Source organism: Natator depressus, chromosome 7 (genome assembly GCF_965152275.1).
Source record: "Natator depressus isolate rNatDep1 chromosome 7, rNatDep2.hap1, whole genome shotgun sequence".
NCBI classification, from domain to species: domain Eukaryota; kingdom Metazoa; phylum Chordata; order Testudines; family Cheloniidae; genus Natator; species Natator depressus.
In genome coordinates, this window is record NC_134240.1 from 23,871,749 (window position 1) to 23,888,675 (window position 16,927).

Here is a 16,927-nt window from a genome sequence, read left to right on the forward strand (position 1 = left end):
GGACAGGACACAACACAAAGGAAAGCCTGGAGAAAGCCGCTCACTGGGATCTGGGCTTCCACACGCACAGCCCCACTGTGGAAAGCCCAGCAGCAGCCCCTCTAGTCACAGCTGGGAGTCGCTGTCAAGACAAACACTGTCAGCATCACAGCAACAGGAACAGAACATTCCGTAAAAATAACCATAGAAATTCTCTTCTCTCTGATTACAAAGATACAAAATGTATAAAACCCTCCCCTGCCCCATCTTCTGTGGCCAACCCCACCCCGCCCTCTCTCTCTCTCTCTCTCCCTTTCTCTCTCTCTCTTTCTCTTACACACACACACACAGAGTGTAGAAATGGTTCAGAAAGGAAGATTTCTGTCTGTTTGCTTTTGATATGTAACCAGCGGCACCAGCCTGGGTTTGCTCATGGTGTTGTACTTCTCCCCGCCTCTGGGAGTGCCCTGTTGAGCAGGCGATAGGTCAGTGCAGCTCCATTCTGGTGCAGAGGTACCTGAGACCGCTTCCTCCCAGAGATGGTTTGCCTGACTCTCCCCCCACGAGTTCTCCAGAACCGATGGGTGGGAAGGGCGGGGTGAATTTGGGCCTCTGACCACCATCATCAGTTCTTTCCTTGTAGGTGCCTGGCACCCAGAGACTCCAAACCTCTGCTGAAAGTGTCTGGCCAGGCAATCATCCCTGCTTCTTCCTTCGCTCTCGCAGCAGCTCGGGCCCCTCAGGAATGACCTTCACTTCTTGTTATTCTTCTCGGGGAAAAGGAAACAAAATTAACAAATGTAGCCTCTGGTACCTTACTCCCCAGGCCCAAGTGACACTCCCTGTGCTCTCCCTGCTTGGCCAGGGGCTTGGGAAAGCATCATGCTCACCTCCTGGTGCAATAAATAGCGCTAAGGAGGAGGGCAGGGTCTGGCTGTGGCTCCCAGAACAATGACCAGGCCAGGCACATATAAGAAACAGAATACAGATCTTTTCCCTTGGCCATACCCATTCACCCAAGTGCCTGTGCCATGTACAGCTGAAGGCAACAGACAGATCTGTACCCTGCCATGCATTCTAAAACGCATAGCTCAGAGCCACTTCCCCTCTCTCAGTACCCAGAAGGTGTGCCAGGATGGATGCTAAGCCCCAGCATCTTCAGGTGCCAGAGGAGCATAGGGGCGCCCCATGGGACAGCTGCCCCTTTAGAGACGTTAGCACTTCCACCCATTGAAACGGTGCGACGGGTCCTACAGAGCATCACAACCAGTAGGTACTTTTAGGACCTAGTTTCATCCTACGGGGGTTGATCCCGTTTCACCAGGAAGCTTTGTGCTTTCAGATCAGGTGGTAATACTCAGTTACCACACAAACCAGGGGCGAAAGAGCAACCAAGTGGTTAGAAGATACAAACTATCCTCTGGCTAACTCACAGCATGGACTGGACTGACCCAAAAGCTGCCCTGGAGAAGTGGAAATACTTACTCTGAATCTGGCGACAGCTCAGAGATACTGTGGGATGTAGCAGAGAGAGGTGGTGACAGGCACAGCACAGAAGGCGTTGAGGAAGTCTGCACAGCAGAAGGAGTTGCTGTGGTCTGTGGGCCAGAGGGAGTACTGGAGGATTGCACAGAGGACAGGACAGAAGAATTAAAAGAAGCAAGGATGGAAGAAAGGATATCTAATTGCTCAGTGGAAGGATGTCGGCTAGGGATTGCTTCCAGATTTTCCCTAGAAGGCTGTCTCCTAGACAGAGGTTCTAGATTTTCTCTAGAAGGAAGCCTTCTAGAAAGTGGTTCTAGATTTTCTCTGGATGGCTGTCTTCTAGAAAAAAACGCCAGATTTTCCCGTGATGGATGCCTACTAGGCACTGTATCCAGATGCTCTCTGGAATTAGATCTTCTGGATAAAAAGTCCAACTGCTCTCTTGAAGTTTGTCTAGCTAACGCTAGCTGGTCCCTTGAAGGCTGTCTTCCTGAAAGCAGATCTAATTGTTCTCGAGAAATGTCTCGACTTAGTAAAGTGTCCATTCGATCTCTAGATACTTGCCTGTTAGGCAAAGTGTTGAGCCACTCTCTAGAGACCTCTCTTACTGGCCCACAGTCTAGTAGTTCTCTTGAGCCAAATTGACTGGCTAAAGTATCTAGATGGTCTCTAGAACCCTGCTTCCTAGGTAGTGTATTCCCATGATCTTTCTGATCAGGCCTGGAAGCTAATGTATCTAAGTCTTCTCTAGACCCATGCCTGCTGGGTATATTTTCCAGATGTTCTCTAGACCCATGCCTACTAGGGATAGTGTCCAGTTGCTCCCTTGATCCAGGCCTGTTGAGAATGATGTCTAGTTCCTCCCTGGACCCATGCCTGCTGCGTACAGCTTCCAAGTATTCCCCAGCGTCATTCCTGCTCAGCTGTTCTCTGGACATCTGCCTTCTCATCAGCAGGTCGAGTTGCTCCCGGGAAGAGTACCGGCTAGCTGGCTGAGAGAGGCTGCCTGCACCAGAGTAGATTCTGCCATAAGAGGCAGCAGGAACAGCCCTGTGACCCAGAGTGGATGTTTTGTACCATGAAAGCTCGTTGGTCATTCTGCCAACGGATGGTAAGCCTTGCAGAGCTGGAGGGTACTGGAGGCGATTCTTCAAAATCCCTGTACAGAAACAAAGCAGAAAGTGAAGAGAATCTCTGTGACAGTGCAAACAACCCTCCTCACTATCTGCAAGAAAGCAAGGACAAAGAACTCGGCTTGGCAGCCTCGGCGGCCCTGCTGCTCCCCGAGATCACCCCAGGATGGAGGAAACTGCCACCTGTGTTTGCATGTTGCAAAGCTTTCAAGATCACAACACCATGTGGCCCAGCACCACCTCACCTCCACAATGGACGCATGTCCCGGTCTACTAGACATGAGGAGAAGCCACTCCTGTGTGTGGCTTGCCTCTAAGAGTGCGGCACTCTTGGCTTAAAACAGCAGAGGAGACATTACCAAGACTACCTCCCATTCTGTCCCTTGGCAACACGTAGGGGAAGTTATAGCTCCAGTTCAGCCAAGGGAAATTTCCCCCTTGTCTCCATTCCTTACACGTTCGCTCTCTCTGAGCCTCTCAGGCCCTCTCCCCTCTTTCTGACTACGGGTGGATGGCCAGCCCAGCACTGGTCTGCACCTCTGCTGCCTGCAGCCTGTTGTTTCTCAGTGCAGTCACTTATGGCCTTGGCCCAAAGGGCAGCTATTCTTCAGCTGTCGATTGACTGCCAAGCCCACCGTTACATTCCCTCTTTGCTTTGGGAACTGTCCCAGCCACTGGGGCTAGAGCTTGTAGCTGAAGAAAAGATTTAGAAGAGAAGAACCAAGCGTCTCCATAATAGCTCCTGTGTTACCTCTGCTGAGAGCCGCAGGAGCCTGCTGTTCCCTGTGGGCAATGAACAGACTGTCCGGGACAAGGACAGGACAGTTCTAATGCGGCCTGCCAACCTGTCAGCAACAGTCACCTGGATGCCGTCTCCCATGACATCCGAGTGCTCGGGGGAGCGACGTGGCTCTAAAGCGTCAGGCAAAGGATTCACTGCCTGCTCTGCTCAACACCATGAGTCTGCCGAGCCCAGCACTGCCAGGCAGATGCTGGGCGTGCCAGGTAGGGGCCATGGGGAGACTCTGGGAGTGCAGCCAGTGGGACACTGGGCTGGCTGGCAGCTGGATATGTGCCCACCCAGGGAGCACTAGGCTGACTGCTCTGAGTCTAGTTACCTTTTCTCTGGCGCTGGGTCTGGGTGAGGGAGTTCTCATCCCCACTGGTCAGGGCCAGGTCTGGCTGGTTGTTGTTGGCAGCATCCTTGTTGATGTCAAAGCCCAGCTTCCGCTCAGACCCCCATTTCTGCAGAGAGCAGGGGTGAACCTCACATTCACCCAGCGCTGGCCAATAGGACATCAGGTCATTGCCATCCACATCTGGAGAAGAACAGTGCAACATACCGGGGGGGGGGGGGCATCAGAGTTATCCCGAGTTGTAAACAGAGCAGGGCCTGCTACGATACTCACTGGGATACAGTCCCAAGGGCTGCTTAACCACCAGTAACGTGCTGTGCGGCTTGCAGGAGCAGAACCAGCAGATGGGAGGGATGAGGCGATTTCCCTGCCTCTGCTGGAGTCACCGCATCTCCAGGTGGTACTAACCCCTCCCTGCCAATGGGGACTGCTCCCAGGACCCCACAAGCAGTGCTTTGCCTTTGGGAGACCTTGCATCGCATCAGACAGCAGCTACATTGGAAACACGCTCTGTGGGAGACCTTCAGCTTGGTCCCCCCATGCTCCCTCCCTCCCTCCCAAGCTGCTTAGACCCAGGTGGCCATGGTGGCTCCCAGGCGGGCCCCTAGTCCGTGGCAGGGCTCTTGCATGGTCCTTGCCTTTGGGAGTGGTGCTGGTGGGGTTGGTGAGGAGCCGCTCGCTGTGTGCTGCCCGTTTGAACTGGCGCTGGAACCGGCCCCGGAGGCGCACGTTCTCCTCGCTCTCCGACGATGGGATGGAAAGGCTGCGCTCCTCATCCAGGGAAAGGTCACTGTCTGAGTCGGAGTCTTGGTCTGCCGGGGCACATGCAGGATGGAAGCAGTGGGGATGGGGGCAATCGGATGGCTTTTGAGCAGGGCAGGGAAGGAAGGAAGCTTGGTTTTGGGGTTTTGCCTGCTGGTGTCCCGGGGTTATATCCCCCCAATCTAGCACTCCACTGGCACAAAACACAGACCCTGTGTTTGGACATTGCCTAGCTGAAGCCAGGGCCCCAGCATCCTGGGAGGCCTGTGCTGTTGTTTTCACCCTCGGAAACTAATTGGCCCAAGGGGGGCTCTGTTCAGTGACCCTGGACACTCCCTCCTCCCCACAGGCTGAGCGTACTCAGGAGTTGGAGTGAAGCTGCTGGGAGTGGCAGGTGCTCAGTGTGCAAAGGCTGCTCACTAATGTGGGAAATGCCACTTGCTAGGGCAGCTTCTGGGCAGCAGGGAGCCTTCTCACATGCACAGGCAGGTCCCAGGGGCGAGCCGGCTGGGTCTCAGCCTTACCTCCCCCTGCATCACGGTGAAACATGGCCACATCGAGGTCCGTGGGGCCGGTGTGACCAAGCAGGCTATGATCCAAGGCTGAGCCCTGACGCGCCATCACATTCTCTCTGAAACACACATGGCAAAAACGCTCAGACCCCAATTCCTCACCTGGCAGCACCTGTCCCTGTCCTGGGGTAAAGGAGTGCTCTCCTCTCATCTCCCATACTCATATCTGTGCCTGGCAGAGAGGTCAACAGCCCTGAAGGGGGGAGGGGGTTTGAGGGACTGGAACAGCAAGGAATGCTGCAGGGCAGGAGTGGGGGGCACTGGCAGAGCTGTGGAGAGCTCAGGACTGGAGTAACTGGGGTCTGTAGTGGGTCAGGAGTGATGTAAGTCAGCAGAGCTGTGTGGGGAGTCTCAGGATTGAAGGTCATAGCAGAGGAGGCATCGGTAGCAATGGTCCAGAAGGGCCAGGAGGTGACACCTGCATTTCCAGAAGACGGCAATGCCCTCTCCATTCCATGGTGGGCCCCACTCCCATCCCCCTCCATGTCTGTAGGTTCTCAGCTGTGGCTGTGAGCCAGTGGCCAGCCAGATGCCTCTTCCTCTGACTGCTTCCTACCTGAGGTAGCCCCTCTGGCTGGAATGGGTGCGGGCTGAGCGCACGCTGCTGACTGAGGAGATGGTGGAGGCCCCCAGGGTGATGCGAATGAGGCCGCTCTCCTCAAACAGGGCAGTGTTATTATAGGCATTGGGGCCCTGGCAAGGAAGAGACATGGAGAATTTGTTAGGAAGACTGCAGCAGCTGGGTCTCGAGATTCTCTCCCTGCCCAGCACTGCAAAGGGTGGGGGTGGCCTGTGTCCGTCCAGGAGTCTCCAGTCTCAGGCACCGTGAAGGGGTTCTCTTCCTTCATTGGCGAGGGTCCCACCAGCCTCTTCGGGAGGCACAGGGCTCCCAGGGACATGACAGTACATGAATTCAGACATGGACTGAGGGGCAGGACCTGGCTATGGGGTGGCTGTCTGGCTGAGGTCTTTCCCACTGACCTCCTGGAGCAGGCAATTACAGACCGGTAAGTCTAACGTCAGTACCGGGCAAATTAGCTGAAACAATAGTAAAGAATAAAATTGTCAGACACAGAGAACATCATAAATTGTTGGGCAAAAGACAACATGGTTTCTGTAAAGGGAAATCATATCTTACTAATCTATTAGAGTTCTCTGAAGGGGTCAACAAACATGTGGACAAGGGGATCCAGTAGACATAATGTACATAGATTTCCAGAAAGCCTTTGACAAGGTCCCTCACCAAAGGCTCCTATGTAAATTAAGTTGTCATGGGATAGGGAAGATCCTTTAATGGATTGACAACTGGTTAAAAGACAGGGAACAAAGGGTAGGAAAAATGGTAAATTTTCAGAATGGAGAGGGGTAACCAGTGATGTTCCGCAAGGGTCAGTCCTAGGACCAATCCTATTCAAGTTATTCATAAATGATCTGGAGAAAGGGGTAAACAGAGAGATGGCAAAGTTTGCAGACGATACTAAACTGCTCAAGATAGTTAAGACCAAAGCAGACTGTGAAGAACTTCAAAAAGATCTCACAAAACTAAGTGATTGGGCAACAAAATGGCAAATGAAATTTAATGTGGATAAATGTAAAGTAATGCACATTGGAAAAATTAACCCCAACTATACGTACAATATGATGGGGGCTAATTTAGCTACAACTAATCAGGAGAAAGATCTTGGAGTCATCGTGGATAGTTCTCTGAAGATGTCCATGCAGTGTGCAGTGGCAGTCAAAAAAGCAAACAGCGTGTTAGGAATCATTAAAAAAGAGATAGAGACTAAGACGGAGAATATCTTATTGCCCTTATATAAATCCATGGTACGCCCACATCTTGAATGCTGCACACAGATGTGGTCCCCTCATCTCAAAAAAGATGTATTGGCATAAGAAAAGGTTCAGAAAAGGGCAACTAAAATGATTAGGGGTTTGGAACGGGTCCCATATGAGGAGAGATTAAAGAGGCTAGGACTTTTCAGCTTGGAAAAGAGGAGACGAAGGGGGGATATGATAGAGGTATATAAAATCATGAGTGATGTGGAGAAAGTGAATAAGGAAAAGTTTATTTATTTGTTCCCATAATATAAGAACTAGGGGCCACCAAATGAAATTAATGGGCTGCAGGTTTAAAACAAATAAAAGGAAGTTCTTCTTCACACAGCGCACAGTCAACCTGTGGAACTCCTTGCCTGAGGAGGTTGTGAAGGCGAGGACTATAACAGGGTTTAAAAGAGAACTGGATAAATTCATGGAGGTAAAGTCCATTAATGGCTGTTAGCCATGATGGGTAAGGAAAGGTGTCCCTAGCCTCTGTTTGTCAGAGGGTGGAGATAGATGGCAGGAGAGAGATCACTTGATCATTACCTGTTAAGTTCACTCCCTCTGGGGCACCTGGCATTGGCCACTGTTGGTAGACAGGATACTGGGCTGGATGGACCTTTGGTCTGACCCAGTATGGCCATTCTTATGTTCTTAGGATAGAAAGGACTAGTTAACCTGCATGCTTGGTGGGGAGGGTTGCCACAGGGAGGGATTCCCTCTCAGGCAGAGTGCAGGCTCAGGTGCGGAGAAGGCCCTTGCCTTTGGGCTCGCTTGCTGAGGCAGTGCTCTTCTACACCCACCTGCACAGATCTAGCTGCCTCCTCGCCCTGACTCTTCTTGCCAAGGCAGGCCAGTTTCCAGGCCTCCTGCACCTCTTCATTCAGGACACAGAACAGAACCAACACGGCCAGGCCCTGTGAGGGAGGGGAAGAGAGGCTGTGAGCCTGAGTGAGGAAGGAAGGGAAGCACTCAGCACAGCCGGGAGCCCACACTTCCACTCTTCCTTGCAATGGGGCAGTGCTGAAGGCTGACTTTGGCCATTCGGGAGTGTGCTAACAGAGTCAGTCAGCTCTCCTCGATCGCACTGCCTGACACTGCATCCAGCTATTTGTGTTTCAGTCAGTCACGTCTACACTGCACCCAGGCCTCCAGCATAGTGCAGAGTGCTGCATCTAGACCCCTGATAGGGCAACAGGGCCACAGAGTGGAGGCATTTCTGTGCTGACCAGACTCATGACTCATTAGCCTGTAACAGAGGAAGGGACAAGCGGCTCCCCCTTGGAGAGTGCTTCCTGCTGGCCAAATTCACTGTGGGTCTCTGGGGGAGGGGAACAGGTGCCTGCCATGCTATCCCACCTGCTGCATGAGGCCCAGCAGTGGTTGAACCAGTTTCTTCCCCCAGGAACCAGCGTGTCTGCTCTGGGGTAGAATTGCTAGCGACTGACAGAGCTGTGGGCTACAGACATGAATACGCTCCAGCCAGCACAATGACTCAGTGCTAGGAGCTTGGTCTCACAAGGTTGACCTAGCTGCTTTCTGGGCCACCAGAGTCTTACAAGAAGGGCCTGCTTGCTGCAAGCTCCTGGGCCCAGTGGCATGGATGGGGAGAGAGGAGAGTGGCTGCCAAGGGTGATGGGGTAAGTGGAAGAGGAAAACTGAAACTGGGGTTGGCTAGGCAGCTCTGATTCTGTGCTGTGTGTGCAGTGACTAGGGAGCAGTCTGAGGGCACACAGCAGAGGTTCCAGGCCCACTGCTGCTAGCAGGGGGTCACAGTGCCAGCAAGGAGCCTTAGCAGGCCTTGGCTTTGGAGGTGATGGGGGATAATTGGCTATACAGAGAAAGCTCGGGATGGTAGCTCAAACAGTGGGTGCTGGTGGCTGTTAGCTCTCCCCTGCATGCAGTTCCCAGCAGCCCTTGTGCATCCACTTCAAATATAGGCCCAACTCTTTGCTGATCCATTTTATGAAAACTCCTCTGAAGATGGTCATTATTGTCCCATTATGTTGCAGAGCAGGGCTGGCTCGGAAGGGGCATCATTAAATCATAAGGACCAACTCATTTGGGCTTACAACTGAAGTCTCTTCTTGGTGCAGCAGGTCTCTGCTCCTCTACAGCAGCGGTTTTAGCCTATGTCTAAGGGGTCCACAAAAGGTTACCATAGAACATAGAAAGGTTACCATAGAACAGTGGTTTTCAACCTGTGGTCTGCAGACCCCTGGGGGTTCTGAGATTTCCAAAGGGGTCCTCACCTTCATTCAAAATTTTGTAGGGGTCCACAAATAAAAAAAGGTTGAAAACAGCTGAGCTAGGCTACAGAATGAGAAGGTGAACATGGACAATGACCACTAGAGGGGGCAGTCAGTTCATGAGTGAGCGGAGCAGCAGGAGGGTCCCTGAAATCAGGAGCTCCAGGGCAGCACAGGCCTTTAGCTAAAGGAAGCCAGAATGTCCCGTGGATTAGTGAGCAGAGAAGGAGAGTGATGACAGAACAGAGGGGCACAGTCACTGCTGGAGGGCAGCTGCTCTAAGGGAACCCCTCTGTCTGTGTAATGCTCCTAATGAAGGGGGATGGCTCTTGAGGGCCAAACCCACAGGGTGACTGGCCGGGGGAAGCTCGAGGCGCTGCGGGGTTAATGTCTGCAATGTGTCTGAAGTGTGCACCAACCTCAGCTTGTCTCTGTGACATGCATACCAGAGAGGCATGACCAGCCATTGGGTGTGCATGCACATGACAGAAAGCAAGCCCAACAGCAGGTATGTCAGTGTTTGCGTGCGTGCATGCACATGTGTGTGAATGGCAGAGTCTATCAGCAGGTGTAGTCAGTGTGTGCGTGTGCACATGCGTGTGAGTGACAGAGCCCATCAGCAGGTGGGGATTTGAGATGTTTGGAAGAATCTGTTTTGTGTTGCTTTCCTAAAATAAACCTTCTTGCTGAGTAAAAGCTCAGTGTACAGCAGTGCTTGAAGTAGAAAGAATAAAACATGGGAGCTGCTGTAATACTGCAAGGCAGGTCTGAGCTGGGGAGGAGCTGGAGAGCAGGGGAGCTCCAGGGAGGCTCCAGGGCCGGGCTGGGCCATGGAGCAGAGCACAGGGGAGCTGGAGAGCAGGGGAGCTCCAGGAAGGCTCCAGGGTCAGGCTGGGCCATAGAGCCGAGCAAAGGGGAGCTGGAGAGCAGGAGAGCTCCAGGAAGGCTCCAGGGCCGGACTGGGCCATAGAGCCGAGCACAGGGGAGCTGGAGAGCAGGGGAGCTCCAGGGCCAGGCTGGGCAATGGAGCAGAGCACAGGGGAGCTCCAGGAAGGTTCCAGGGCTGGTCTGGGCCATGGAGTTGAGCACAGGGGAGCTGGAGAGCAGGGGAGCTCCAGGACTGGGCTGGGCCATGGAGCCGAGCACAGGGGAGCTCCAGGAAGGCTGCAGGGCCAGGCTGGGGACGGTAGCATAGAAAAGCTGGAGGAAGCTCAGGTGAACTCTGCAGAGTGGGTGCCATCAGACTCCAGCTTACTGCTTTCCATCTTTCCTCTTGTCTGTTTGGTTTCCCTTTAACCTGCCTTTCCGTTGTTTAAATTTTCCCATCACTGTTCCTTGTCCAAAGGCACCAGTGAGAGATGCTCCCCTGAGGGGAGGGGCAGAGCTGCTGCTTGGCCTCCGGGGCAGGCTGGATGGAGAGTTACCTGGAGACTGCAGAGGACAGTGTGGAGGTAGTGGAAAGCCAGGACACTGTTGTTGACAGCCAAGAGGCCAAAGAGCCAGGTAGTGCTAATAACTAGAAGCAGAACAAAGGAGCTTCGCAGCGTCATGCTGGAGAGAGAGAGAGAGAGAGAGACAGGCAGACAGATACACACAGACAGACAGAGACAGGGACGCAAAGGTTAGAATCTCTTGTTAATCTACAGTCTATCACTCAGAGACAGAGACAAAGGGGAAGTACACTCCTGTCCTGAGCCACCAGCTCCCCACACCACGCGCCAGCACCACAGCGGGACAATACACTCCCTGCAGTACGTCTCCACCTTGTGGACCCACACCCAGTCGGGACAGATCACTACTAGCTGAGCACTGACAAAGCACGTAGGAAGACACGGCCCTGGCTCCAAGGAGCTTCTCTTCTGGATGAGACAGACAGGACAGTTCAGACCCCAGGGTGACCATTTGGGCTCAGGGGAGGCTTAAGGGGTGGCTTGGAAGAACGCAGTGAAGGCACGCATGGAGAAGATGCAGAAGGGGTATTTAGGAGGGCTGGGAAGAGTGTAGGCAGCAAGAGGGGGAGAACGAGAGACAAGCACTGAGATGGAGGCTGGATCGGAGCCCTGGATACAAGGACAGGAAGCGGAAATGGCAGGTGATGGGGAATCAGTGATAGGGTTTGAGCAGGGGACTTACATGGACAGAGCAGTGGGAGAGGAATCACCTTTCAGCAGAGGGCAGATAGACAGACTGGAGAGGAATAACGTGAGATGTGGGAGCCTGTCAGGAAGGGGCTGTGGGAGCAGGGATAAGAGGAAAGGACGGATGTTAGAGAAGCGACTGATATTGGCAACAGAAGCAGTAATGGAAGGCGACTTCTAGGCTGAATCCGGGTAACAGGGAGGCCAGGCAGATTTTGACAGTGATGAAGCAGGGGATGGCTTGTGGGGAAGGGAGAGAAGTTCAGATATTTGTGCGAGGGATCAGAGCAGCAGACCCTCCACTGAGATCCTGGCCAATCAATACTCACAGAACTGATTTCTTCTTGGTCTCCTTCTGGCCTGGGGAACATGACATCTTGGCCACTAGCAGGAACATCACCCCGTTCATCTGAAAGCACAGAGAGTGTTAGATGCTGCTCTGCTGCTCCTACACTGAGGCTTTCACTCTCTCCAGTCCTGGTGTTTCGATCATGAGCCTCCACAAGCTCCTGTACCTGGGAAGCTGAACTCTGTGCAGACCTGGGCTCATCCACCTCCTCCTCTGCCTGCTCTACACAAGCCCCACTTCTCTGGGCTACATACTGCTGCCTGGGCTTGGGGATGTGTGAAAAGAAAGGAAGCCCCGTGGGAAGAAGAGAGCACAGGAGAAAGGAACAAAGCTTCAGGGATAGAGGAAATATAAATAGAGGAGGGACAGCAATGAGAAGAGGAAGAGGCAGCAGAGACCAGGGGAAGGTAAGCGGAAGGCAAGGCAGCAGACACATGGAGTGCAAAGAAGGGGAGGACATGTGGGGTGGGCCGGGACACGGTATAAACACGGGAGGAGTTTACCACAATGACGACAGTAATGGGGCCTGCAAAGCTCCAGACCAGCTTATCGTGGATAGAAATCCAGCAGAAATCTGGGTTCCCATAGCCCTCTGGGTCCAAGCCAACGGCCAGTCCTGGGGGGGGAGAAAAGGGAAAGGTCAATTCCATGATACAGCCACCTAGGAGACATTGGGATCACTTTGCACTTCCACTATGGCCTCTTCCACCAGAGGATCTCAAAGCAGAGACCAAACATTGGTCAATGCAGCCTCAAAACGCTCCTTGGAGAGCAGTATCATTGTTCTCATTTACAGATGGGGAAGACTGCAGTACAGAGGAGAAATGACTTGCCCAAGGCCACAACAGAGAGCTGGGGCAGAACCAGGGACAGAACCCATGTCTCCTTACTCCCCGTCTAGTGCTCCTCCTTCCCCTCGGTTCCTGCCAGTGCCTCTGGCCAAGTTGCCATAGCAATAGAAATATCTAGCAATGGCTAAGCTGTCTCTCCTGCTTTGTGAGGTCTGTGGACTATGCCTCACTGTCTCAAGATGTCCACCTCAGCAGAGCCCCACAACAGGGCATTTACTGCCAGGAACACATGACCCCAGTGGTGATGAACCTTGGGAAATGGATCGAGATGATTAGCCAAAGAACATTTGCATCTCATGCTGTGAATCCTAGAAGGGCAGGAGCTTCATGGCCATCAGGCCAGAAAGGATGAGAAGCCTTGTAGGTTCTTCTGAAGGAGTGAGACCCCGGCTTCTAAACCCCATGGACATTTCACACCAGAAAACTACAGCGCACCCTCTGCTGTAGCACCTACCACGTCAAACACTAGGAGTGGTATAAATGCATAGTGTCTTCATCGCTGCCTTGACCCAGATAACTCCTGTACATATTGTAGCTCACTGACTGTATCTCCATGGTCTAGAATCTGTCTGCAGTGTTGCTCCTGGCTAGACCCATACAGCACAAACACACACACAGTGGCAAATATGGATGCCCACAGACATGCACATACATCCCCTCCACACACGTTCCCCCACCAGACACTCAGGCTGGCCAGTGCCCACGGAATCAGAAAGGAGACAAGTTCTTAGGCCCATGCCCATGCCTATGCCTGAGGCCCATGCCTCTTTGACCAAATGGGGTTTCTGAGGCCAATGCCTTTGGCATCGCCCAAGGCCAAGGAGTTTCCATGCTGTAGCAAGCTTTATCCATTTCCTCCCCCCATCCCTCAGAGAGGGAACCTGTCTTCCCAAGCATCTTTGCCCAGCGTGCGGTACCTACCGGTGATGATGGCAGGCACCCCCCAGCCAATGGCATAATAGAACCTCATGGCTCCGAAGTTGATGTTGCGGGCTTCGGTCTGCATGCGGTAGATGTGGAGGCCCTGCACGAAGAGCCAGGCGAAGGTGGAGAGGAAGAAGTAGTGCAGCAGGATGGCAATCACAGTGCAGAGGAACTGAAAGGAGCAAATCACCACTCAAAGAGTGGACAGCCCATCCAGCTGGGGAAGGGGAAAGGCCCTCCCTTGCCTGGCAATCTCCCTTACTGCAGCAGAGTCACCCCCAGAGCATTTCTGACATCCCCATTCTGCTCTACACCCAGCAGGGAGCTGGCTTGTGGGACTCCTGTATCTCTGTTGCATGCCCCTGACCTAAGCTGCTGATTCCCAACCTCCTAGAAAGGGGCTAGATCCACAGTCTGGATCCACAGTCAGTAACAAACCCTGGAACAACCCACCCCAAAGAGCCCACATCCAAACCAAGCAGCCTCATAACCCTGCTCGTGTCCCTCTCCGACACACATGTTGATATCCACTGGGTAGGTGGTTTGAGTGATGCCTTCTGTTCTTCAGGGATGTGGGGAACACTCTGTCACTTCTGGGGCTTGAACCAAAGACCTAGCTCAGATCCAGGAGCTCCTCCATTGGTGCTACAGGAGAATCTCCTGTAGTCACCTCACTTCTGAGCTGGGTGCACTACAGCCTCCAGGAGAGAGAGCTCATCATCCCGTCAGATATGGGCCTCTTTTGATTAGCAACAGCCTGTCCTAAGTTGCAACCAACTGCCCTGTGCCTGAGAGTTGGCACCACGACCCAACGCTATGGCTGGTGCCAGGGCCCTAAAAGGGGCTGGGATTCCATGGTGAGGAGTGTGGTATGAAACCTAGAAAGAAAAGATTGGATTACATCGAAAAGAGGATTTAGGGGGAAGACTCCTCCCTGGGGGAATCTCCCACTCTTCCCCCAGGCATCCCAATGAACCCAGGAGGGTGCATCCTGCAGGATGATTCCAGCGCTCAGGTTGATTTAGGCAAGACTCCCAGGGGCACCATTCAAACTAGGTCAAAATATGAAACACTGGAGACTGAACTAGCAAAGCATTTATACTCCTGCTGCATTCACCCAACAGTTCTGTTCTCCCAGGCCTCCTTCCTACCCTCTAGGTCTCCCCGGTCTGACGACGCCATCCCACCCAGCTGCACTCAGGACTGTTTCCTCCTCCCCTTACCTGATTTTGAGTGCGGTTGATACCCAAGAGGAAGAGCAGCTCGGAGAAAAAGAGGGTGACAGATATGTTGGAGTGGATGCCCCTGGTGTTGGACTTGAGGCCTTTCAGACATGTCAGGAAGGAAAAGGTCAGCAGCAAGGCCACAAGAGAAAGAGACACCAAGGAATAGGTGACAATGGCCAGGGTCTCCAGGTCACCCTCCAGCTGCTGCAGATGGAAGCCAAAAGACAGAGTCAGGCAAGAAAGCATGAGCATGTGTCGGCTTCAACGGTCTCTCCCTCCGGCTGGGAATTGGATGGGAGAAGCAGCCTGGGATTTTCTGCTACATTTCTGCAGTGGGCACTGTCTAACACTGTGTAACCCAGAGTTCTACCCTGAATGTTCTGGTGCGTTTAGATCGTGGTCCCCACCGCATTAGGGCCTGCTCCATTCTGCTCCTTGTCCATGGTGTGTCCAGCACAACCTCATGGAAATACATCCTCTTGTTCTGGTTTTCACCACTGCGTATTCCCCGCCACCCACCCCCAGCCTTCCCACTCCTTCCTCCCCTCCCTCCCGCCTCTGCAGAGGTCGCGTTACCTCCCGGTGGGAGCTATCCATCAGCACCCCAAAGGTGCCAAACTGGGAACACTGGCAGCGCACATGCGTGGTGTTTCTGAACACGAGATCACAGTCCCTTGCTGTCCAGAAGCCGGAAGGGTCAGTCCTGCAGCCGCAAGAGAACACAGAGAAATCTCAAAGGAACAGGTCTTCAAAATCACATCTCCTGTCAGGCCCTGGGGGGTCTGGGGGTGCATAGGTGAGGAGCAGCCTGCAGAGCATCAGCCTGCTCAGAGGTTCTTTGGCTGCCTGGACAGGTTCTCTACTCTTCCTAAGGTGGCAGGATGTAACAGGATGTTTCCATGTTTGGATGTTGAAGCATCTACTCAATGCTGCCTGAAGTTGGTGACCTCTGCCCTCAGCAGTAGGGACAGTGCAATGTGCCAGAAGGCAGCACCTTGGTGGGCCAGTTCCACCGCCCTGGTGATCCCCCACTTCTGTCCTAGCAAGGGGGCTATGTGACAGAGCTCTGCCCCAGCACACAGAAGCAAGGATGGTTCAGGAGAGTCAGGGAACTAGTTAACTTCTCCAGTTTCTTTTACTAAACCTCTCGAAAGCTGCAGCAGTGAATGGCCCCGGGGCTAGTGAGAATCTTGGCCTGAAGCATGACGCAAACAGGCTGGGCACTTACTGGCTGGAATGATTCCACTGGACACAGAGGGGCTTGCTCCGGTTGGCCGTCTCCAGCAGGCGGAACTCCAGCACCAGGGGCGTGTCCAAAGTGCCCTGGACGAAGGTGTGGTTGCTGAACACGGACACGCTCACTATGGGGGAGTTCATGACGGGGTTCTTGGGCAGTCTGCAAGAGACGACAAGGGCCTCGTCACTGAGCCCATCGGCCCATCAGCCGCCCAGACCTGCCTGGCATTTCAGAGAATGCCAGGGGGCTGACAAGGGCTGGACTGACAGCCTGAAACCCATCCGCCGCTACAGGACAGGCTGCATGCTGCCCACCCAGCCTCAGCCCTGCCTTAGGCTGTGGGGAGAGGGCAGTTCATCCTCTGTGGCCCATCCAGTCCTTGTCCTCTTTTAGAAGGCTGCCAACACGGGGGGCCAAGCAGGACCAGTTGTGCTAGTGGTTTCAGTGTTGCAGACACCAGCTCTGGACAGAGCCCCCAGCCTCCAGACAGGCCACTGCGCACAGTCAGATGAGCCAGGCTGGAACCCTGAAAAGTCCCGCACCCCAGACCTGCATAACTGGCAGTACCCAGTTGCTTGCTGCCTTCTCTGTAGAGAGTGCATGTCCTGGCAGGGTGACAAAGTACCTGAGACTGCGGCGATCCACCTGATAGCGGGCTGGCAGCAGCCCCCCCAAGGTGCGGTAGATAATGAGGATGATGATGGTGACGGCAGGCTCGGGCTCCGGGAGGGTCAGCTTTGGGGAAGAGCTCTCCACTGTGTCGTTCACTTCCCTGCTCATGGGCATGGCGGCTGCTGTGGGCAGAGCTTGGGTCAGAAAAGGCACCTGTAACAACGGTCTGAGGCAGAGTGTAGGGCCAAGGGGAAGGAAATGCCTGGTGCCACTGGCCATCTCCGTGGCCATGGCTCATGAGCCACGTACCAGGGCTGGGCACTACATAAGGGACGCAGCGGTGTCTCTTGGGAAGGAAGTTGTACAAAGCCCCATCCATCTTTGCCGGGGCTGCAGCGAGGAGTCCAGAGAAGTCCATGGCCATAGCAGTTCTCCCATTGTGGGAGGCATCTA

At 53.7% G+C, this 16,927-nt stretch overlaps 1 protein-coding gene across 3 annotated transcripts in view; it reads right to left on the reverse strand.

The window, feature by feature from the left end:
• Positions 1-274: 274 nt before the first annotated feature.
• The window catches only part of CELSR3 (cadherin EGF LAG seven-pass G-type receptor 3), a 66,527-nt gene continuing 49,874 nt past the window's right edge, over positions 275-16,927 (reverse strand). The window contains exons 22-37 of one of the 3 annotated variants that reach the window (XM_074957674.1): positions 16,488-16,656; positions 15,854-16,021; positions 15,202-15,328; positions 14,623-14,829; positions 13,397-13,571; positions 12,128-12,240; positions 11,605-11,684; positions 10,562-10,688; positions 7,692-7,805; positions 5,624-5,760; positions 5,020-5,126; positions 4,372-4,545; positions 3,716-3,916; positions 2,267-2,623; positions 1,465-1,596; positions 275-746 (exon numbers count right to left, since the gene is read on the reverse strand). In XM_074957674.1, the coding sequence (XP_074813775.1) occupies positions 742-746; positions 1,465-1,596; positions 2,267-2,623; positions 3,716-3,916; positions 4,372-4,545; positions 5,020-5,126; positions 5,624-5,760; positions 7,692-7,805; positions 10,562-10,688; positions 11,605-11,684; positions 12,128-12,240; positions 13,397-13,571; positions 14,623-14,829; positions 15,202-15,328; positions 15,854-16,021; positions 16,488-16,656 (2,393 nt within the window). In that variant the 3' untranslated portion in view covers positions 275-741. Of the gene's footprint in view, positions 747-1,464; positions 2,624-3,715; positions 3,917-4,371; positions 4,546-5,019; positions 5,127-5,623; positions 5,761-7,691; positions 7,806-10,561; positions 10,689-11,604; positions 11,685-12,127; positions 12,241-13,396; positions 13,572-14,622; positions 14,830-15,201; positions 15,329-15,853; positions 16,022-16,487; positions 16,657-16,927 lie in introns of all 3 variants that reach the window. The other 2 variants (XM_074957673.1, XM_074957672.1) reach the window with 2 other exon arrangements.